This window comes from Diceros bicornis, unplaced genomic scaffold, assembly GCF_020826845.1.
Source record: "Diceros bicornis minor isolate mBicDic1 unplaced genomic scaffold, mDicBic1.mat.cur scaffold_67_ctg1, whole genome shotgun sequence".
Classification (NCBI taxonomy): domain Eukaryota; kingdom Metazoa; phylum Chordata; class Mammalia; order Perissodactyla; family Rhinocerotidae; genus Diceros; species Diceros bicornis.
This window is the reverse complement of record NW_026691553.1, coordinates 3309616-3331974: the sequence shown is the minus strand read 5'-3', so window position 1 is coordinate 3331974 and position 22359 is coordinate 3309616. Positions and strand designations below refer to the sequence as shown.

General features: G+C 53.3%; 2 protein-coding genes across 5 annotated transcripts in view; one reads left to right on the top strand and one right to left on the bottom strand.

Moving 5' to 3' along the window:
* CHAF1A (chromatin assembly factor 1 subunit A) overlaps positions 1-8739 on the bottom strand; it is a 28013-nt gene extending 19274 nt beyond the window's left edge. For 3 of the 4 annotated variants that reach the window (XM_058537667.1, XM_058537669.1, XM_058537668.1), the window contains exons 1-3: positions 8609-8739; positions 5328-5378; positions 2908-3773 (exon numbers count right to left, since the gene is read on the bottom strand). In XM_058537667.1, coding sequence (XP_058393650.1) covers positions 2908-3773; positions 5328-5378; positions 8609-8660 — 969 coding nt within the window. In that variant the 5' untranslated portion in view covers positions 8661-8739. The remainder of the gene's footprint in view (positions 1-2907; positions 3774-5327; positions 5379-8608) is intronic. The other variant, XM_058537666.1, reaches the window with a different exon arrangement.
* Positions 8740-11215: 2476 nt separating this feature from the next.
* Positions 11216-22359, top strand: part of SH3GL1 (SH3 domain containing GRB2 like 1, endophilin A2) — a 32070-nt gene continuing 20926 nt past the window's right edge. The window contains exon 1 of the mRNA XM_058537678.1: positions 11216-11395. Within this exon, the coding sequence (XP_058393661.1) occupies positions 11351-11395 (45 nt within the window). The 5' untranslated portion in view covers positions 11216-11350. The remainder of the gene's footprint in view (positions 11396-22359) is intronic.

Below are 22359 nucleotides of genomic sequence, written 5' to 3'. Positions count from 1 at the left end.
TTCCCATCCCAAAGTAAAAAATATCTAAGACACCCGGCAAGGAAAAAGAAACATATTTACAGTATACGGCTCATGTAAGGAAACAAAACGATACTGTTTTCCTAAGGGATCTCTCACATCCACACCACACAGGAAACTATAAGATGACAATCTGGGGAAGAGAAAAGACACAAAAGGGGCTGTAATGTTTCAATGATTTTTTTTTAAACATGGAGCATGTAATACTTGTATTAACTAAATTACATGGGAAAAAGTTCCAGCCATCTGGGCTCATTTGTACAGAGGCAAGGCAAAGACTCCAGGAATGCAACTGTATCCATATTATCATTTATGGAATAATAATCTTGAATCATCGATAAAGCAGGGTAAACGACTCATCTAAGTGCAAAGAAACGTAGGAAATGGTTCCACAAATGGTAAAAAGCTCTAATGCTAAACAGCAAGTCCTCAGCTAGTCAAAAAACCCTGGATTATCTAAAAAAGATCTTCCTAAATTATTGTTTTTCAAAGTGAGATTCTCTAGATCCCTCAGAGTACTTCAAAACACAACAAAGCTCTCTCAGGGGACTACATGGGACTCCCTGGGAAGGGATGGCAGGATCTGCATTTTAACAAGCTCCCTGGAAGAAAAACAATAAATACACACACAAAACAGAGGCCCAGTGAATGCCTCGGGGTTCCAAACGCAGAGATTGTACGGTACCAACAGAGCCTAATAGAACCACACACGTTACATGGTCATATGAAACAACCTGTAAGCTTCTGATGAGTTCCTGCCCACGATCTGGAAAGGAGGAGGAGGTGGACAGGGAAAATGGAGAAACCGAAGTATTCCCCACAGTCACAGGGGTCAGGAAACACTCGGGCCCGAGGCAGGGAAAGGTGTTAGTGAGGTACCAACCATGAAACCAACAAGCAAATAAACAAATCAGCAAGTCCAGACTCCTGAAAGGTAAGGAGATACACTAGGAGGCTGTGTGCGCGTGGCTGGAGCTGGTCTGTGTCCAGCCAGGCTCCCAGGCAGCCTTGCCATCACAGCCCCAGATGGTCCTGAAGATCATTCCACTCATACCTGTGGGGTCGCCCAACAGCAGGCGGCTCTACTCCCATGCTGTGGGCGACTGGGGCAACTGTCTGCCACAGGCTCTGGGGCGGTCTGGAGCCTTCACCACTGGCAGTGTCAATTCTTTGCAAAGCCAAGTGATAATGCTGCCTTCTAGAGCGTTTCAAAACTCCGCGCCTGTGTTCAGAGTAAGACCTAGCATCTGAGATGCAGGACTTCCTAAACTGAGGACTCGGTTCACAGGCTCAGCTGTTTTATGGCCATTTGGGCCAGTGGACAGAAGTAAAACTGTGTCATGCCAATGCCCAACTATGGGCTCCCACTTTCCAGGTCTCTGGCATGCCTAAGGGCATTAATATTAACTTAAAAAATGAAACTATTAAGAAGAATGGAAACACGTGTACGTGTCCTGTTCTGCAGGCTAATTGGCTGTAACGAGTCACGTGACAAAGCAGTTCTGCAAAGTAGAAGCAGTGGTCTGGAAAGAATTCAAGCAACTGGATGGAGAGAACAAGATGGCTGACGGCAGAGACTCAGACTCGCATTCCGAGAGCCTGAGTAACGGCTCAGATGGAGGTTTCAAGAATGTGTATCCCAGTCGGCCACACTTGGAAATTTAGGATTAAAAATGATAACGCCACTCTTGACTGACACTTTGTGAACCTAAGGAGGGAGCCAGGGAGCCATTTTGTCCTTTCTCTAATCTCCTCAGAGGGTAAAAGATAAGCCATGGGATCATCTAGAAAAATAACTAGTCCCTTAGAGACAGGATTTCAGGAAGGGATCAAGGTTGGTGGTTTATGGTCAAATGAAGCTGGTACAGCAGAGACTGAATGACCCACCCCAGGATCCAATCTTATATAAAAACCTACCTAACATAAACAAACAAAAGTGCTACAAAACCAAAAAACCAAAGAACACTGTTCAACACACTTTGGGATTCTTTTTTTTGTGAAGAATATCAGCCCTGAGCTAACATCTGCCAATCCTCCTTTTTTTTGCTGAGGAAGACTGGCCCTGGGCTAACATCCGTGCCCATCTTCCTCCACTTTATATGGGACGCCGCCACAGCATGGCCTGACAAGCGGTGCATCAGTGTGCACCCGGGATCTGAACCCCGGGCAGCCGCAGCGGAGCGCGCACACTTAACCACTACGCCGCCAGGCCAGCCCCCACTTTGGGATTTTTGACTGATTTGTGTCACTTTTACCCCCAAGATCTTAAGGACAGGTGAGAACAGAGACATTTGCCATTGCTGATCGGAAACCAATAACGGAAACAGACATCTCAAAAGTCACCCTTCCAGGGTCCTTAAAAATGGTGCAACGCTTCTCCATTTGCTCCTGTCACTCTGGGTGAGGTTTTAAGAAGGGTGACGGTGCTGACGAGAGCTGACTCTACGGAATCCCCCATTTTCTTCTTCCTGTTGTCCTGGGGTCTCTCTGGCAAGGCTTACTGACTTTTTACCCCCAACACCCCCAGCAGTCTGTGCAGGAACAGGAAGAAGGAAGGAAGGGAGATGAAGCTCGAGTCTGCCACGAGTTAGGTTGCCTGCTTACATCCATTACTCACTCAAATGGCTGAGACTACCAGATGGCATCGACATGCTGGTGATTACCCGAGCCCCTAGCACATCACGATGTACACCCACTCAATACCCCTCATGGTCTTTGATGCGGGAGAGAATTCTGCACCGGAAGTCACAAGACCTCGTTTGTGGCCGCACTCATGCGGCCACCAGCCCTGTGGGCGACACGGTACTCCAGGTGAGGAGTGAGGGGCGGGAACGAAGCGCTCTGAATGCCCTCAGCACCGCCACACCGGCATTCAGGGGAGATACTCACCCTGTGGATCGGTGTGGAGGTGGGGAAGGGACTGGGCTGGCTGCACTTCTTTTTGGGGGCCGACTGCCCCTCAGGTGAGCTGGTAGGAGAGGAAGAGCTCAGGGACGAATGACTAAGGACAGAGTCTTCCTCGGGGCCCGACTCCAGCATCTCGCTCTCCGAGGGCACACCCTGGTCAGGAGGAGTGGTAGGAGGAGACTTGGCTCCAGGAGGCTTCGCGGCCAGGATATCCTGCAGGACCACCACAGGCACCTTCCCTTTGAACAGGATGCCCCCGGCTTCACTCCAGCCATCCTGGTCCTTCTCGGGGCACATTCTGGGACCGCCTGTCAGTTTGGGGCAGCTCTGGGGTGGGCCTTTCCGCACGTCTGCACTCCTCTCTGTGGCCCCGGAGCCAGCATGCTCCTCCTCTGTCTTGCACGGAGTGTCTGAAAGGGTCTCGGGAAATGCCAACTCATCCTCCGGACCGGCCTTGGACAGCCCCCTCTCATCTCCGGCTTCTTCTCTGACCCCATTTACAGCCTCCCCAGAGGGGGAGGCTACAGAATTTAGTTCACCGTGGGCCACAGTGCTGTCTGGTTGGTCGTTTGAGTCCTCCGTCAAATCAATGATGACCGTGCTCTGGCCAATATTGGTTTTGTCTCTACTTCTTAAAAAGTAATCTAAGGGACCCTTCCCATTGACAAGTTTTGGCCTAAAATCTATCTCAGAACCCATATGACAGTCACTCTCCAAGAGGTCCAAAGAGGTTTCTAAATCGGGGACTTGACTTTGCACAGGAGCAGTCTGGGAGCTTCTCGTGTCCTCCAACCCGTCGTCCAATTTCTCCTTTGGGACAAGATTCAGGCGCTTGAATGGGAGACGAGCTGAAAGGGAGAGAAGAGGCCGTCTTTTTAGTGAAAGTGTGAAGAGCCACAATCAAGGCCTTAATATTCCATATGCTTGAACATTATCGACCTTGCTGGGCTGGGGGAGGATTTTAAAGTTTAAAAAGGGGTTATCATTTCATTCTGCACTTTTTCAACATCCTAACTCAAAACAAACAAAAAACTGACAAGCTTTTTTTTTTTTTTTTTTTTTTTTTTTTTTTTTTGTGAGGAGATCAGCCCTGAGCTAACATCCGCCAATCTTCCTCTTTTTTTTTTTTTTTTTTTTTTTTTTTTTTTTTTTTTTTCCGCTGAGGAAGACGGCCCCGGGCTAACATCTGTGCCCATCTTCCTCCACTTTATATGGGACGCCGCCACAGCATGGCTTACCAAGCAGTGCGTCGGTGCGCGCCCGGGATCCGAACCAGCGAACCCCGGGCCGCCGCAGCGGAGCGCGCGCACTTAACCGCTTGCGCCACCGGGCCGGCCCCTGACAAGCTTTTATAGCAGGGATGTTGCCAGAATTTCGAGGTATTTTTTGATCTGTTCAAGATCCAGTTCCAATTCCAAATTCATTTATCATGGGTGGAAATTCCGTTTGAAGATAACTGCATCTGGTTCGGAAGAGCAAGAGAGACAAATCCATTTGCGGAAAGAGCTCTCTCTGCCCCTAGCATCCCAGGCTGTTAGCTTTTCTTGTCAATCAGACAACCATCCTCCCATAGCCTGCCGGGCTTCTGGCTGGTTCTAGGTGATACACAGCCACACCTCAGGAGTGAGGAAAATCAGATGGGGGAACTTCCCAAGGAGCCCACGTTTACTTACATGCCAAAACATCTCATTAACTTTTCATAATGTAATAGACTAAACAAATAAACCTGTTCTGAATCAGCTTATAAAACAGTCATGCCCTTGGTTCTACTGTTTGCCCCAAATCCTTTAACCTCAGAAGACTGCTGTCCTTCACACGTCTCCTGCCAACACCAAACTTGCTATCAGCTGTCATAGGACAAGGCAAACTGCTACAGGGGAACCAGACAATCAAGTTCTAAAAGCCAGAAGCCATAGTTTTTTATACAGTCAGCCACTAATGTGGCCTAAGGGTCAACGCGCTGCCCTTTTCACACAAAAGGATTTGGAGCCACTTATCTTCCTGTACAACAGTGGCTCAACTCAGTGCCTGCCAGGCAACATCTGACAATGTCTACAGACATTACTGGTTGTCACGACTTGGCAGAGGAGGCTAGGCATGCTGCTGAACTCTCTACAGTACACAGGACGAGAAATGACAAAATGTCAACAGTGCTGAAGCAGAGAAACCCCTCTGTATAGGCTGCACCCTCTGGATTTGCTCCTGGGAACGGGAGTTAATAAAATGGGTTTCCCAGCTTCTGACTGTAAGGTGCAACTGTCTTGCTCCCCTCCAGCCCCTGGATGCTTCTGCAGAGGACCCCAACACATGGCCTCTGCTCAAGGGGAATTAAAAATCTAATTGAGAAGACAATGAAGGATATAAATCAGGAACGAATATTGAACCCATTCCCAGAAAGTTACCTTGTATTAACTTCTTGACTGGTAAAGCTGGTCTGTCTTTGCAATCCATGGCTGTGAACGAGAGTCAAAAAGACGAGTTATTAAGTGTTGGAAATAACAAAACAGCAAATACATATGTAGCACCTATTCTGTACAAAGTGGCTGTCCAGCGGGGGCGATTTTGTCAATCCTCCCCCCCACCAGGAACGTTTGGCAATGTCTAGGGACATTTTGTGTTGTTATGTCTGGGAGGAGGGTGCTACTCGCATCCAGTGGGCAGAGGACAGGGAGACTGCTACGTATCCTACGATGCACGGGACAGCCCCCACAACAGAGAATTCTCTGGCTCAGATGGTGACAGGTTGAGAAATTCTGCCCTGGACACTGTCACTTCTTGTATTATTTTCCTTGGCCACTTATTGCTCTGAAACTTATGCTGTTTGTTATGTCTCCCCCCAACAGAACACCAGCTCTGTGACAGCAAGGGGACTGGCTCCACACTGCCCCTGGAGCACCTCACTCAGGATTGGCACATGGTGGAAATCAATGACTACAGCACAGGAGCAGCGAAAAGAGGAAGGAGTAAAACTAGAGATGAGAGAAAGCACCACGTTACCCATTTCACCATTAATATGACCCCAAAACTTCCTCCTCCAATCCAACCTCTCCCGCCACCAAATCTGTAAAATTAGCATAGGGTTTATCTTTTTTTAAAATAGAGTTTATGAAGGTAATACAATTTAAAGCATTTTGAGTTTGCCCAGCCGGAGCTGAAGGGCTGTCAAGAAATGATAAAGGAGAATGTTTTCCTGCACGAAAAAAATCTCAAGAAAAACACCTAATACTATCAAAGCTGAGGCAGAAATGACTGTAAATAGAATCCAGCCTTTGGATAAATATTTTTAAATGGTTAGAATAAGTTTAGAAGCTCACACCTGTTAGGAGATCTGGCTTGGAAAAATCTAGTTGAGTTATTTTGGGCAATCTACATATTTTTCCTTAAAAGATACACACAAGTGAGTATTTTTTAAAAGTAGATCAGGGCTTTCTAAAAAACTCAACTATCCATAGAGGAACTGCCTTTCTCCCTTCCAAGCTTGGAATATAAGACAGGTACCCAGGGGCTGACCCCGAGGTGGAGCGGTTAAGTTCTCGGGTTCCGCTTTGGTGGCCCGGGGTTCCTGGATCCTGGGCGCAGACCTACTCACCGCCCATCAAGGCATGCTAAGGCGGCGTCTCATATAGAAGAGCCACAACTCTACAACTATGATACACAACTATGTACTGAGGCTTTGGGGAGAAAAAAGAGGAAGACTGGCAACAGATGTTAGCACAGGGTCAATCTTCCTCAAAAAAAAAAGAAAGGTACCCAGAAGACACATTTCCTTTCCACCCATTTCAAAACATCATTCTCGAATTTTCAGTTAGCAAAGACATGAATTTTCCCCCCTCAACTGAGAGATACACAGTCTTTAGCCACTTAAATTTATTTTTAGGACGGCCACAAGGATCTTTTTGGTGTGGCGCTGAAACACTAGCTTTGATGCAAGTGGGAGAGAAGTAACCTAGGCCCAGAAACAGCCTCGGGTCGACATAAAAAGGGACTTCACCGAGGGATCCAGACTGTTCAGAAGTACACATACAATTAACAATCACTGGTGTATAAACTTACCACTGCCCTTAATTCTGAGATACCTCCCTCCTAATTTTTCTTTGGCTTTAAAACATTCTTCCCTTTCATGATAGTATGTTCATAGCAAGTGGTGCTTTTTAAATTAAACATTCTGGGCCGGCCCCGTGGCTTGGTGGTTAAGTGTGCGCGCTCCGATGCTCGTGGCCCGGGTTCGGATCCCGGGCGCGCACGGAGGCACCACTTCTCCGTCCATCCTGAGGCCGCGTCCCACATACAGCAACTAGAGGGATGTGCAGCTATGACATACAACTATCTACTGGGGCTTTGGGGGGAAAAAATAAATAAATAAAATCTTTAAAAAAAAAAAAAAAACATTCTGGGGCCAGCCCCATGGCTTAGCGGTTAAGTGCCCACGCTCCACTGCTGGCGGCCCTGGGTTCGGATCCCGGGCGCGCACCGATGCACCGCTTGGCCATGCTGAGGCCGCGTCCCATACAGCAACTAGAGGGATGTGCAACTATGACATCCAACTATCTACTGGGGCTTTGGGGGTAAAAGAAAATAAATAAAATAAAAAAAATAAATTAATTAAACATCCTCACTGGGTCAAATGACTGTCTCTGACAATCAGTCCCGACTTTATTTACGTGAATTTTAAGTCTCTGTGAAATCCCCAAATCTGGAAACAATTAGAGCAGTGGTTCTCAACTAGCGGGTGACTCTGCCTCCCAGGGGCCCCTTGGCAATGCCTGGACCTTTGGGTTGTCACAACTGGGCAAGAGGGGTTGCTAGGGGGATCTAATGGATGGAGGCCAGGTATGCTGCTCCAGGCCACCCTACAGTGCGCAGGACGGCCCCAAATGTCAACAGTGCTGAGGGTGAGAACCCCTGGACTAGACTAATTGATGTCCCTGCCACCCCTTAATTCATTCCACCAACACATCTTTTTCGGCCACCTACTGTGTGCCAAGCATTGTGCCAAGGGCTGGGGACAAAATGGGAGTCAAGCAGGGGAGAGGGGTAGTCGGGCCGTCCTTGGTTCGCCTCCCACGTTGTCGGGGCCTGCTGGCTGCTAGGAAGCCCCCTCCCAAGCCACAGGGAGGAGGACAGGTCACCTTGCATACCGGGAGGATCAAGAACCCGGGAGTCCCGGCTCCCTGACGATCCCCCCACCCAGCCTCTTCCCTCGGCCTGCCCTGACCCGCAGACCCAGCCCTTGGGTCCCCGGGCCCGTGTGAGCCCGGGCCTCAGTTTCCCCACCCGGCCAGAGGGTCGCTGCGGGGCCCAACTTGCTCAGGGGACCCAAACGCACTCGGTTACCTGCCAAGCCGGCCCCTTCGCCTCCTCGGGCCTCAGTTTCCCCTCCCAGCCCCCACCGACCCGTCACCGCACAGGGCCCTGCAAGGACGTACTGCCGCAAAAGCGCCGGAAAGAAATGGTCGCGGCCACAACAATAACGTCAAGGAGCGCGCCCTCCGGGTCGCAAGGCCCTTCCCCGGGATTGCACGGCCCCACGGCCCGAACGCCCGGCGCGGTGGCGCGGGCCCGGGGCCGGGAGGCCCGTCCGCCCTCAACCGCCGCCTCGGCCCGTCCGCCCCCAACCGCCGCCTCGGCCCGCAGAGGCCGCGCGCCGCGCCCCCCCTTCCCCTCACCGCGGGCCCGAACCGACCTGCCGCCGCTGCCCTGGCGCCCGGCGCCCCGCACTCCGGCTCCTCCAGCATCTCTCCGGCGGCGGCTCGAGCTCCCCTCAGGCGGCGGAGGCGCAGGCTCCGCTCAGGCGGCCGCTGCTGCTCGCCCTCCCGCCCGCACCGCTGCTGCCGCGGCCGCCGCGCTCGTATTTGGCGGGAACCGCGGCGACCCCCGCAGCCCGCGCGCCGATTGGGCGAGGCCGCATCACGTGACGGCCCGCCTCGGGAACTGGGGAGCTCCGGGAGCATCCTCGCGAGAGCCGAGGCTTCCATTCCTCCCGTGGCTCCCCTATTGATATTCCCGCGGAGGGACGGGGCTTCCTCTTGGCTGCCTGTCATTGGCGAAGAGGAGGCGCCCTGCGATTGGGGGAGGGAGGTGTCAAGCTGAGAGCTCGGCACTGTGATTGGCTGAGCGCGTGGGATAGGTCGGTAGGAAGAGGGCGGGTCAGGCTCTTACGTCATGACGAGACGTTTTACGTAGGGCGACGGGTGACAACCTGAAGCTGCGATTTAGAGGAAGCCTGAAGTTTTGAGTTTATCCTAATTGGACGTCGGCTGAATACACCAACAGCAATTAAAATTGTAAATTGCTTTTATATGACAATACAAATAAACTCTAGGCATCGCTTCAGAAGTATTTGACATGCGGTAAATATATTCAGGGGGAATGAATGAAATGAATGTTTCCGATTTAATCCTCAGGATTTTTATACACTGTTTCCTTGCCTGGAAAACTCTTTCCGAAGCTCTTTTCTTTGGCTAATTTCTACCTAACTTTCAGATCTTAAAGTTAGACCTCGGAGAAACCTTTCCTCCATTACCCCCAACAAAATGAAGTTCCTACAACGCTGCTCTTTTTCTCGAAGAAATTACAGCTTATGTTTATTTATTACCGTGTTATTTGATTCATGCCGTAATTTCTGTTTTTGTCATTAGCTCCATGAGGGCAGGAGTCATTCATCACTGTATCCCTGAGACCTGTCAGTGACTGATACATTAGTAGGTGACAATAAATATTTGAGTGATTGCATAAATATCATTTGATTGGACTTTGTGATCATATAGGTTAAAAGGCTCACACAGAACAGAGACCTTCAGAGTAGGTTTTCTCCAGCAGCAATTTAATCCAGCAGAGCAGAAGTGAGAAGACCGAAATTTAGCCCAAGTTTAGAATTCTATTGATTGTATAGATCAGATAGTTAAATCAGTAGAATTGGTTGGAAGTAATGTGAAGAAATAGGGAATGTGGGCAAGACTTTGTGCAAGTCACGTCTTACTCAAGGCCTCAGTTTCCCCGTACGAACCATGAGGTGTTTTCCCTCCCTTCTCTGACATTCTGGCGTTCTGCAATGGTTTAGACCAGTGACCATCAGAATCACATGGAGAGTTTTTTCAAACTATTTGTAATGGCCCCATCAGGATCTTTGAGAGGGAGGCTAGGGCATGCATATGCCGAAACAATCCTCTGATCTAGTCCAGGACCTTCTGTTGAGGCATTTGGAAACTTCCAGCAAACTTCCGCTTCAGACAATCACCCAAATGTCAGAGATTTCAGCACTGAAGTTGCAAGCCCCTTAGCTCTAGTCACTTTCTTGTTCCTCTTTTTGGGTTCACATACTCATTCCAATTCATTGTTAATTTCCAATTCATTCAATACAATAACAATTGATTAAAAAATCAAGATCGGTAAGCATGCATCAATCTGGGAAGTCTTCCTAGAGGGGGTGATATTCCAAGCAGAGTCCTATTTTATGTGCAAAGGATGGAGCGAAAGATTGGGGAAGACTGTGCAAGAGAAGAACAACGTTAGCAAAGGCCCATAGGCTCAGGGATCACGGATTATGGAAGATGAAGAGAGCCAAAGTCAGAAGGGTTGACAAGGCCAAGTTATGCAAAGTTTGTAGGCTGTGTTAGGAAGTTGGGAGTGTATTCTGAGGGCAGTAGGTGGACTTTAAAAACAGGAGACTAATGTGATCTGAATTGTTATAGAAGCATCCTTCTGGCTGCCTTGTAGGGGGTGAATCGGAGGGGAGAATCTAAAGGTGGGCACACCAGAGAGGAGGCTGGTGGAATGGTCTGCTTAGGGCAGGGAGGGCAATGGAGGCAGTGGAAAGGAGGTAGAAGCGACGCCCTGATGTCTGACTTGGGAAACTGAATGGATGAACACGGGGCGGGGTTGCCGGTAGGTGGGAGGGACTAAAGAAAAAAGTAGCATAGAGGAATTGGGTACAGCTGAGATTAGCAGACAGGTGTCTGGAGACTTGTAAGCACAGCCTCCCAACCTCTCCAGAAAGGTTTAAGCGCCTTTCCTAACACGTTGGGGCCACCTCCGGGACTCCAGAGGTCGATGCAGCCGCCACAGCCCCTCTAGGCTCGCCCGGTCCACTCGCTGGCGGGGGCGGCCCCCCTCCCCGCTCCCGACGGCAGGCGAAGTGCGCGTGCGCTCTCCGGCCGGCAGGGGGCGCGCGTGCGCAGACGGGGCCGGGGCGCGCGCGGGCCGGCACCGGAAGTGTGCAGTTGCCATGTAATATCCTGGCCGCGCGGGCGCGCGAGAGGCTGAGGCGGCGCCGGGGCGGGCGCGGAGCTGGCGAGAGGGCGGAGGAGGCGGCGCTGACCGTGGCCGCGGAGGCGCGCGGGGGGTTGGCGGCGCCCGGAAGCCTGTCGCTTGAGCGGTCCCTCCGCTTCGCGGGGTCCGGGCGGGAGGCCCGACGGCGGGAGGCAGCATGTCGGTGGCGGGGCTGAAGAAGCAGTTCTACAAGGCGAGCCAGGTGAGCGGAGGCCGAGGCGGGGGCCCCGGGCGGCCCGGAGTGGGGGGCCAGGCCCGGCCCTGGCTCGGGAGGCGGCCGAGGGGGCTGCGTTGGCACGTGTCCCCCGCGGGGTGGGGAGAGCCCAGGAGGGGCAGGGGCTGCGGGCGAGGTGGCTCGGGCCCTGGCCGCCCTGTGTGCTCCAGCCTCCTCGGGAGGGGTGGGCAGACCCCTGGGAGGAGCAGAGATGCACCCAGGGGGTGACCCAGGGCGGTGATCCCTCTCCTCCTTTCCTCCCCTCTAACAGGGCAGGGGTAGGGAGGGAGAGAAGGGGAAGAACAGTCCCGAGGCTGTCGACACAGAACTCTTGCCAGAGAGCGCAGAGGAAGGGAACATTTGTGTCTAAAGCAGTTCTTTAAAACAAAAGGCAAAAAATACCCTTTCGATGGACCCGGTGCAAAGTTGAAAGGTTAGAGTGAAAAGTCAGTTTCCCACTCCAGTTCCTCTCCCCACGATCAGGACTGTCACCCGCGACTTAGGTCTCTTTTTAAGGATACGTGTACACCTCTCCTTTAAAAACACACATATAGTGGTAGCAGAGTCGACACCGTCCTGTGGACTTTGTGTTTTTCGTTAAATGTGTCTTGGAGATCACAGTAGAGCTGGAATTCTCCACCTGGGGTCATTCTCTGTGGGGGGACGTCCTGGGCACTGTGGGGGGTTGAGCAGCATCTCTGGCCCCCACCCGCTCGATGCTGGGAGCACCCTTAGCCGTGACACCCACAAATGTCTCAGTGGCTGCCAGATTTCCCTGGGGGAACCCCCTCCCTCCCCCCGCCCCCTCCCCCGGAACTACTGGACTAAAGCATGCTCCTAGAGCTTCTGGGATCTTTTTAATGAGTACGTGGTATTACATTTCACCAAGTGTATCATAATTTATTTACCTAGTTGGTTTATCGATGGATGTGTATCATAATGTATTTAACCGGTCCATCAATGGATGTTTAAGTTGTTTCCAGCAGTTTTCTGCTACAAACAACACTGCAGTGAATATCTTTGCTCACAGGTGGGATTGGATTTATAAGAGAAATTCCCAGAAGTGGAATGCTGAATCCAAGAATATCTGCATTTTATGTGTGACAGAGAGTATAGGTGTTTTGGAAGATTCGGGCCCAGTGGCTCATGAATCTGGCGAACGCTATGGCTCCACTCTCCAGAAAACCAGGCAGATGCAAAATTCGGTTTATAATTTCAGATCCCAGAAGCCCCAGATTCCTTGAACCCTGTTGGTCCCTGCATCCCAGGTTAAGAACTGTAGGTGTGGAGTTTGTGTGGATACACTCCACGGAGGAACGAGCGATGATTTTCGGAGTTCTTTGGGCCGTGTTGACAAGCCAAACTCTACCCACAATTTGGAGCGATCCAGTGGGAGGGAAGAGAAGTAAGTCCCCAGCAACACACAGCTGATGCCCTTCGGCCCTTAAGGGAAAAAGTAACGACCCTCTTGGTTGTCTAGGGCTAAAGATATTTGGGTCTATATCTAGACCCCAGATGGTGGCTAAACCCTGAAGGAAGAGGGACGTAATCCAGAGGCATTTAGGATTGTTGCTGAGGGTACAGCCCTTTGCCCCAGCAGGATGGAATTCAGTGATCTGGCCCTGGGTTAGCCTCTGCCCAGCAGGCTTCAGACCCCCACGTGGTTGGCTGGAGTGCCTTGGTGCTGCTCACTGTCTTGGCCCCTGTGTAGTCCGGCCTGCACAGGAACAATGTCCCCGTAGGTCTTGGAAGAATTCCTGGACCACTTGTACCATCCTGTAGACGGGTTTCCGGAAGCTCTCCCCTCCCCACCCCAGCTATCAGGCCCCATGCTGGTGGCCCACACCGTCCCCAGCAGGCACACCCAGCTAAAGGAACCAGCCGGGCCTCTCAGGCCAGCTGCCAGAGTGTTCTCTCTCGGGGAACCAGGATGGCCCGCATTCAGATCTGTGAAAAGCGCCTTGAAACCTGGAAAGCACAGCGCAGTGTAAGCTGGTGGTTCAGATCAATTTCTTATCTCCACATTCTGAGGCCCAGCCCCAGAGAATTGCTCTGATGGCCACATCCTTCTCTGAGAGCGGTTGTCTCGGCCTCCCCATCAACTCTTGTGTTGAGTAGTTCTCTCAAGACTCACCCTGGCTGTGTTCCTTTCTCTTCTGCAACAGTTTCCACGGGCATCCAGCAGCTCCTTTGTTTATCTGGACGTGTCCATCTCTGTGTGCGTTTCTTTTCTCGTTCTTAGGAACACCTCTTACATCCTCTTCTGCGCCCTCGGAATAGAGTCGTCTGTTCAAGAGTAACATATCTCGTTATGTACTAATAATTAGTATGTGTTGAGTTTCCACCATGTGAACAGGCAATGTGCTTTAAACCAGTTGGTCTCAACTGGTCTCTCCTCTGGCCTGAGCGTCAATGCACTCCCCTTTTCCCACAAAAGGACTTGGGGACTTTTATTGTCCTGTAGAACAGCAGTTCTCAACCAGGGCCAGTTCTGCCCTCCAGGTGACAGTGGCAGTATCTGGAGACATTTTGCTTGTCACAACTTGGTGGATTGCTACTGGTATCTAGTGGGTGGCAGCCAGGGGCACTGCTCAGCATCCTTCAGTGCACAGGGCAGCCCCCCCAGAACCACAAATTACCTGGCCCGCAGTGCTAGTAGTTCCGAGGTTGAGAAACTCTGCTTTAAGGTTTGAGAAAAGTGAGGCTAATTACACCAAAACAAAACAACAAGAAAAAATCTCTCCTGGGCCATTCTTGTGGTAGCTGCCTGCTTCTCCTAGTTTTCAAAACACACATACCCAGGTGTACACAGATGGATGCATACGTAAAATGCAGCATACGGACCCCAAGCCCCCCCTCTAAGCCCTTAGGAGAACCTCAGAGTGTCCTGGCCCCTGGTATTTTTAAGAAGGTGTAATCTTGAGCCAGTGCCTCTCCACCAGGGCTTACTAACCTTTCCCTCTGTCCTCTCCACCCCCTGCACCCCCGCCCCCGGGACATTTGGCAATGTCTGAGACGGTTTTTGGTTGTCATAACCTGGGGAGAGGATGCTACTGGCATCGAGTGGGTGGAGGCCAGGGGTGGTTGCTAAACATCCTACAATGCACAGGACAGCCCTCCCCACAACAAAGAATTTCCTGGTCCCAAATGTCAGCAGTGCTGAGGTTGAGAAACCCCGCTTTGAAACAGGTTCTTGATTTCAGAGGCTTGTGACAATGTCCTTTCTAAATTGAGAAATGGAAGCCAGGTGGAGGTGCGTGCGAGAGGCAGCCCGGAATAGAGACATCTCTTTCTAGCAGATGAGCCTGCGACCTTAACAAAACGGTTCTCATCTCACAGGTGATGCTGGGAACCAACCAGTTACCAGTGTCTGCCATGTACTGGCAAATTCTACCCCGGTTCGTCTCTGGTCGACTAACTTTCTTGTTTTAAATCAGTTTGGGCTTGAGTGGGAAGGGTGTGAGTTTTTACTTCTTATTATGAACTGGCCACTGACTGGCTGAGGGCCTGGGCTGAGGAAAGTTGACGAATCTGGAGGAAAACAGTGAAAGAAATAGGCGCCTGTCTGGGGCCCGTGGTTTGGTCCCCTCCATCCTGCCTGTGTGACGCCCACACCCTCCATAGCCGTCTGGTATTTATGCACGTCTAGAGTTGGGGGGATGCTTTTATGAGTATTTCTGGGGAACCAAGGAGGGTAAAAGGAACCCTGCTGGTAAGACCCAGGCTCAGAAGTTCACTTCCCGTTGTGGTGTGTGTTCGGGTGACGTTAATTTCCAGACCTAAACTGCTGGCTGGTTTCCTGATAATTCTCGTGTGTGGAGATTGGAGAGTGTAACTAGGGACGGAGCTGGCAGCGGCCTGGAATGCTGGCCTGACCTTTTTTTCTTTTTTTTTCGCCTGAAAGGAGGGAGAGAGTTTGAACTGAAAGATTGGTTCTGTCTGAGCTAGGAGGAAAATTCACGCCCGCCATATCCCATAGCGTTGAAGTTTGCTGGATGCTCGGAGGCCCTGGGTGTGTGCTGGGGAGGCAAGATCGAACTTCCTGTGAGAGGCGGGGGGTGGGTGGGTGCGGGCTGAGGGACCCAGAACCCCGACCTGTTAGAGTAAGCAGTCACTGGGGGCGGTGGCTGGCGTTTTGGAACGTCCCCAGATTCTGCTTGCTCTGACCTATTTTTTAAACCTCGTTTTGTGGAATCATGCTTTTCATTTCCTAGCAAAGTGCTTGTTAAGTAATAACAAAGTAATAACTTAACAAAGTGCTGTTAAGTAATAAACGTGGAACGATCCTAAGAAACAAAAATCTGGAACTAGTAACCCCTTCGCCTCAGCATGAATATGAGTGTGGGACCCATGTGCTGGGAAGGACAGGTGACAGGCAAGGTGTGGAGAGAGGGGTGTGCCAGCCCCAGGCCCTTGAGCTCGGCAGCTGGGGGCTGACCCCCGGAAGACCATCTACTTGGGGCAGCCGACGTGGGAAGGGCCATTGTGATGTCCACGTGTGATGGGAACTGGGTTAAGTCCCCCTCATATAGGAAGCCACTTTGCTGACTCGTTCTATAAGAAGACCCTTGAACTAGTAACATCCTTGCAGGCCCCTGGGCAGAGGTGTTCCCATCCTGCTCCATCAGTGGACGGGCTGGATCGCTCTCCTGACTTGCCATCACTAGCTTGTCTGACTTGCCATCACTAGCTTGTCGGGTGGAGTGACCAGTCCGGTGTGTTAGGCTGGACTGTGGAGCTACAAGAAGTAGTTTGAGACTGCCCTTCTCCAAAGGACCCGGGGCCTCCTTAACCCCGGCACTCCCAGGCCTGTCTGCAAACCGGGTCAGCCTGACCGCCTGGGCAGGACGCGCTGTGCATAATCACCGAGGCTCTCCGTCACCAGCAGCATCCTGCATCTTCTTGTTGTTGACACACCAGGACTGAGGGGCCACCGTACTCTGACTCTGCTGCCCCGTGACTATGGTACATTAGGCCGCAAGTTCACCTCTGACTCACAGTCCTGTGTTTATTAAAGACCAGTCGAGCGCCGTGTGAGCTAATCGCCTTGTTGATCTGGGTGTGTTTTAAGGCAAAGCTGTAGGATACTTAATTATATTCCATGTGCCACTTAATAACAGCCTGTGTGGTTAGGCGTTTCACAGTATCTCCCTGTTCAGTTGCAGAAATTGGGGCGTGTCACGCTTTTGAGGCCCAGAACTGTCAAAGACTTAGCAAGCGAACAGAGAAAATCGTGCTATTACCCACCCGCCTGTCCACCCAGCCTTCCCTTCGGGAAACCCACATCTGAGCGCACAGGACACTGGGGGCCTGCGCTGGTTTGCCCTTCAGCTGTCGGTGTGTGCGTCTGTTCACTTTCTTCCTCAGAGGAAGAACTTCAGGTCCTGGCCAGACCCGCTGAGGCCTGCCATTTGCCTCTGGCACGTGTGTCCCACTGCCTTTGATCCAGGGACATGGGCTAGTTAGTTCTGCCCTGGCCCCTATCTCAGCCCTTCTCCTTCTCTTCAGTTGTTACCAGTATTTTGAAAGTGATCCAGTCTGGGGAATCGTCGTTTTTTAATTTGGGGCGTGCAGCCAGCTTCCTCTGTAGGATTTCAGAGGCCCCTGCATTTCGGGGGCTGCAGTAGGAGGAACGGCAAATTGTCTTCTCTTTCTGATTTCCAGGGCGGGCGAGGTTTCTGAGCCTTCTGGAGGGTTCCATGTGGAAGCTGCCAAGCCACAGGCGTTTATCGCCCCGGGGGGTTAGGAACACCTATTGAGGCGGCTTCACCCCTGTGCTCAAACCCCATGGCTTTTTAATGCGCCTGGTGGAGTGTTAGGGTCGGCTTTTCCTGTTCTTTTTCAAAGCTGTCCCTGGAGAGCTGGGTGGAAGATTGTGTGAGGCTGGGGCAGCAGCTGGTCGCTCTCTTCTCTCCTCGCTCTCTGTCCCTCTCTCCTTTCACAAGGCTGGATTTGGCAGCCTCTTCTGAGCGCTGCAGTTTGGGGGCGTTTCTACTCGTTTCCCATTAAGCAGTAACCAGGGCTCTGCGAACACAGGCTCCCAGAGGACGGCATGGTCTTCCTTTTCCACTCTGCTCCTAGAAAAACCTGCTGACTGGGCCCCTGGAGTGGGGTCACGCGGAGCCTCCAACCACAGCAGGAAAACAGACGTGCGATTTCCTCCGAAGAGCCTGACTCAGCATCCGTCCGCGGCCCGCTCTGGAAAGGGCTCCCGCTCGGCTGCTTGGATTTCCACACCTGGGCATGAAAGCCCTCCGGCGGGCGTCATGCCCGGTGTGTGACACCGCCCACCCAGTGCAGTGGCCCTTGTTTGGGCCCTTCGAGCCCTTCCTGCCCTCAGCCTGGTGAACATGCGTTCACCCTCGGTGTGTCCCTTCTGCCCTTCCACACGGGTCTTGCCGGCCCCTGATCCCTCAGATCCCAGGTCCACGGACTCCTGTGTAGCCCCTTCCCAGTCCAGGACTGAGACTGACCTGGGTGACTGTTGAGTTGTCTTTGTCGCTGGCTTATAAACTCTTTGTGGGCAGGCCTGTGTTTTCTGCCCACTGCTGTCTGCCCGGTGTTGAGCCTGGCCGCTGGCCTGGCCCAGGAACTCAGTAAGTATTGGACGGACGGAGGGACCTTTGCCCCCGCACACGAGTGAGCAAATGGCTGCGCCGTGGGCTGTGAGTGGACAAGCGGAGCGGTTTCGTCAGCGCACCTGGAGAAACAGGCCTGGACACGTGATGAGAATGGCCCCGGCTGACCTGGGGTGCCGTTTGAGCCCACCCTGGCATTCAGGACCTTCCGGGGCACCACCCTGGTCCCAGCTTTAATTCCCACCCTCCTCCTTTGTGGGCAGCACACTCGAGTCTGACCGGTCTGCCCCGGCTGCTGTGTACCTTCCCACCTCCTTCTATGGGAGCAGGGTGCTCCTCTCTCCTCCCCACCCAGCCCGGTCTCTGTCCCCTCCCTGCCCTCTAGAGCCCCGTGTGTACCTCCCTTTATCCTGGCCTTCTCCCGTGACCACCCGCTGGAAGTGCTTCTCCACCCTCGGAGCATCTGGCCGAGCAGTCTCCTGCGCACGGCCCACGTGCCAAGCTCATCCTCGCACTGAATGTGCTCTTCTCCTCCGACAGTCACAGGCCTGGGGCCCCCTGGGTCGTACATGGTGGGCTCCCTCTCAGAGTGGGAGTGGGCTCTCCGGCGACGGGGCAGCTCGGCCCCAGCCCCTGCCTGGCTCCTGCTCAGGCCCTGGCAGAGCCCAGGGAAGCGAGACGGCAGGCCAGGCCTTGGAGGGCTGGGTTGGGAACAGGTCTGACTGGTTTAAAAAAGAAGTCAAAGCTCAGAGGCTGTTCCCTTCAGCTTAGGATCTGCCTCAGGGGGCTCCGGGGGCTGCATCCCAGAGGGACCTGCACTTGGCTGGGCCAGAGAGGCCTGACCTGTGTCACGGGCAGTCTTTGTCACCTGGACGCCGCGGCCAGGCTGAAACTTACCCGGAGCTGCCCGGTCTGCCCTCGGCTCCACTCTCCCCCAGCTGGCCTGCTCCCTGGCCCCCGGGAACCTGCCCCCCGCCCCGGGCCCAGTGGGCTGCGAGGACTTGAGCAGCGTTAGCCTCGGTCCTGTTGACAGCCCCGGCTTCCCGCTCCCTCCCTGGCTTCCACACCTGGCTGTTCTCTTGCCTCCTTGCTCATTCCCTCAGTCGCCCGCAGGCCCTCTCTCTCCCCTCCTCCCCCTCCCGCTTGTCCCAGTGCTTCTCTCTGTGGACTTCCCGTTCCTCCTCTGGGCCTCCTCCCTCCAGGACCTCACTTACCTCCCAGCACCCACCACCCCTCGTGCCCCTGTCCTCCAGAGCTACGTCCCCAGTCACGGCATTCAGACCCCGTAGGTGGTGGTCCCCAGCTGTCCCGCTGGTGTTGAAAGGCAACAAGCTCCTGGGCCCAGGGCACCTGAAGCCGGCTTCCTCACTTTGCCCCCGACCTTCCCTGTCCTCGCCCTCATGCCCAGGGAGCTCCACGCCGGAACCCCCGCTCACTCCACCGCCTTCCCCGCCGTGTGAGTACCACGAGCCAACGACCAGGGCTCGTCACCGACTACCTGTCCTTCAGCTTGAATCAATGAAGTAACTGGACTTTTTTCCTTTCAAATTGGCACACATTTTAAATTTATTTAAAAAGGGATCTTGGTGTTATTCCTTGCTGTAACTGACAGTAACTGGACCACCAAAGACAGCAGGAACAGAGCCCCGTAGTGGATTCTCCCTGGACACCTCACCTCTGAGCCTGCGGTCTGTTCCCCTTGATAAAGGGTCGTGGGAACCAGCACAGAGCCCACCTGGAAGTTTCTCCTTGCCCGAGTAAAGTAAGGGGTATTGTAAGAGCACCGCAGCAGGAATGACGTTCTCCCCGCGCCTGTGTTATGGTCCCCGCTGTGGAGAACGCCGCACCCCTGCCGTGCCCTTCACGGAGAATCAGGAAATCCCGAGGACTTAAGAATTAAGGCTCAGAAGACAGAGCCTTGGGGTGAGGGTGAGTTTCCCGAGCATCTGGGGAGAGGCAGGACAGGACAGTCAATATTCTTAGTGCCCAGGCACCGCCTTGGCCGATAATTCCGATATCTTTCGCCGGCACAGCCCTGTCCAGCCCTACCTCGTCGCGAGCGGACAGCCGACTGACGATTATGGGCCTTGGCCTCAGGAGTGAGCGAAGACTGTGTTCTTAGGAAGCCCCTTCGGGAAAGAAACTGGGAGCTTCTGGCTCTTTTCACCCCCAAGGCCCCTCCTCCTCCCCTGCCACCCGCCTTCCCATGACGAGGCCCCACGGCTGCCTCGGGCAGACGGGCAGGCGTCCACGCGTCCACCCACCCGCCGGCCTCAGCCCGTCAGAGCCGTGATTGTCTGATGGCGGGCGGCTGTGGCCCTTCAAGGCCAGCCTTTGTGGTTCGGGAGAGGGCAGCCGAGGGAACGGACAGGATTTCTCCATCTCCTGACCTAACCCGCCCGGCCTAGGATGGCCTTTACCTCTGCCTCCTCTCCCTGGGGCGTTTCGTCGGAGGGTCAGAATCCTTGCTGTGCATTGGTCTCTTGCTTCTTGCTGCCCCGTGAAGTCAGCATTTCACCCTCGGGGAGTCTGAGCTGCCCCGGGGCCCCCTTGATTGCCGGTGGGGGTCTGGCTCAGGCCCGCACACGTGTGCCCGTGAGGCACACCAGAGCTCGGCTTTGAGGTCCGGGACGTGGAATGCGGATCATCTTTCTCCCCCAGCTCTGACACGTTTGCTTCACAGTGGAGGAGTCGCGTGTGTTTCTCGGGGCTCTCTGGAAGGTTCCTCATAGTTCCTTTCTCCCCAGTGGACTCGGGGGCGGCTGAGTGTTCTCTCCGAGCCCGAGCCCCCCAGAGCAGGCTCCTGCTTTGCCCCAGAGCACCCCGAGCCCCTTCACCACAGCACAGGGTGGGCAGAAGGCACTGGCGGGCTCTTCTGTTGAGGAGGGTCCCTCCACCACCTCTGGACTGGGTGGGAGTCTTAAGTGAGAAACCATGGAGATGGGGGTGTGTTGGGACCTGGAAGGAAAAGGTGCTTGTTCAGGAGCAGGGAGGAGAGGGACCTTTTGCCCAGTCTGAGCCCAGGAGTCCGCCCAGTGCGGCAGAGACTGGAGGCGAGGTGACCTTCCAGGAGTTTCCACTTAGCTAATTCACATGCGCTCACCAGGCCCGCGAGCCGGTCGGCGCCAGTATGTCCTAAAGGGGCACATCCCTTTCCAGGCACGTGAAGTTTGTGTTATAAAGTGTCTCAGATGTAGAAAGAGATAACGACCAGCCGATAGCCAGATGCCCGCAAGAGCTTAAAAGGGAGCAATGCAGTTAGGGTCGAAGCTGCCTCCCTTATACCTCCCCGCACAGGGATTTATCACTAAGAAAAATGCACTGTTGTGCAAGGTGACACCTCACGTGAATGGTATTGCGTGGCTGTTTTTGTGTGTCACCTGCTTTTCTTGCTGAGCACTGTTGGTGCGTTTTGTTCACGCTCACACGTGCGGCTCTTGTTTATTTGCGCACTCTGTAGCTTTCCCTGGGTGACTACACTGCAGCACATTTCCGTCCCCTGCCAGTGGGAGTTGAGGATGTTTCCAAGTTTTCACTCTTTCAAACGATGTGGCAGCGAGCAGTCTTGTCCATGCCGCCCGGGCACGTGTCCGAGTTTCTCTAGAGTCGTCCTTTGTTTGATGTAACCATATAGGCTTTCAGTGGTACCAGCCTGGAAAAAACAACCTGTTCGCTTTGCGTGACTTAAAGTCCCAGACTCGAAGCTGGCGGGAGTCCTGTGTTTGAGCGCTCGTAAAGGGAGACGTTTCAGCTGTGCCCTGCTGCACTGCCTGTGTGGGGGGCCTGAGAGCCCAGGACAGGGGGTCCCTGGGCATGGGGTCAGCTCTGTGTGGTCCAGGGGGGCATGGGCCATCAAGAAATCCAAGGAAGGCCACAGCCACTGCTAGTGCCCAGGCCCTGTTTCTGCCTTGTGTCCTCGCAGAGTGAATTTCTTCCCCAGCCTGTCAGTTCCTCTAGAACCCGTGTTTTCAGTTTTTGTCTCCACTGAGACTGAGCAGGCAGCACCTGGCATCCGCCTTGTCCCAAGGGGCCACTCCGGCCAGTATTTACAGTCGATCCTCACGGTTTGCAGATTCTGTATGTGCAGTTTCACCTACTCACTGAAATTTATTTGTAACTCCCAAATCAGTGCTGTGGCAGTTTTGCAGACGTGTGCAGACACGTGCAGAGCAGCAAAAGATTTTGAGTCTCCCGATGCGCTGGTTTCCAGCTGAGCTGGAGCACGGCGATGCCCCGCCTTCTCATTTCAGCTCAGACTGTAAACACATGTCCTTTTCACAGTCTGCTTAGTGCCATGTTTTTTGCCTTTTCGTGCTTTTTATGGGTGATTTTGCTGTTTGAAATGGCCCCCTAGTGTCGAGCTGCAGTGCTGTG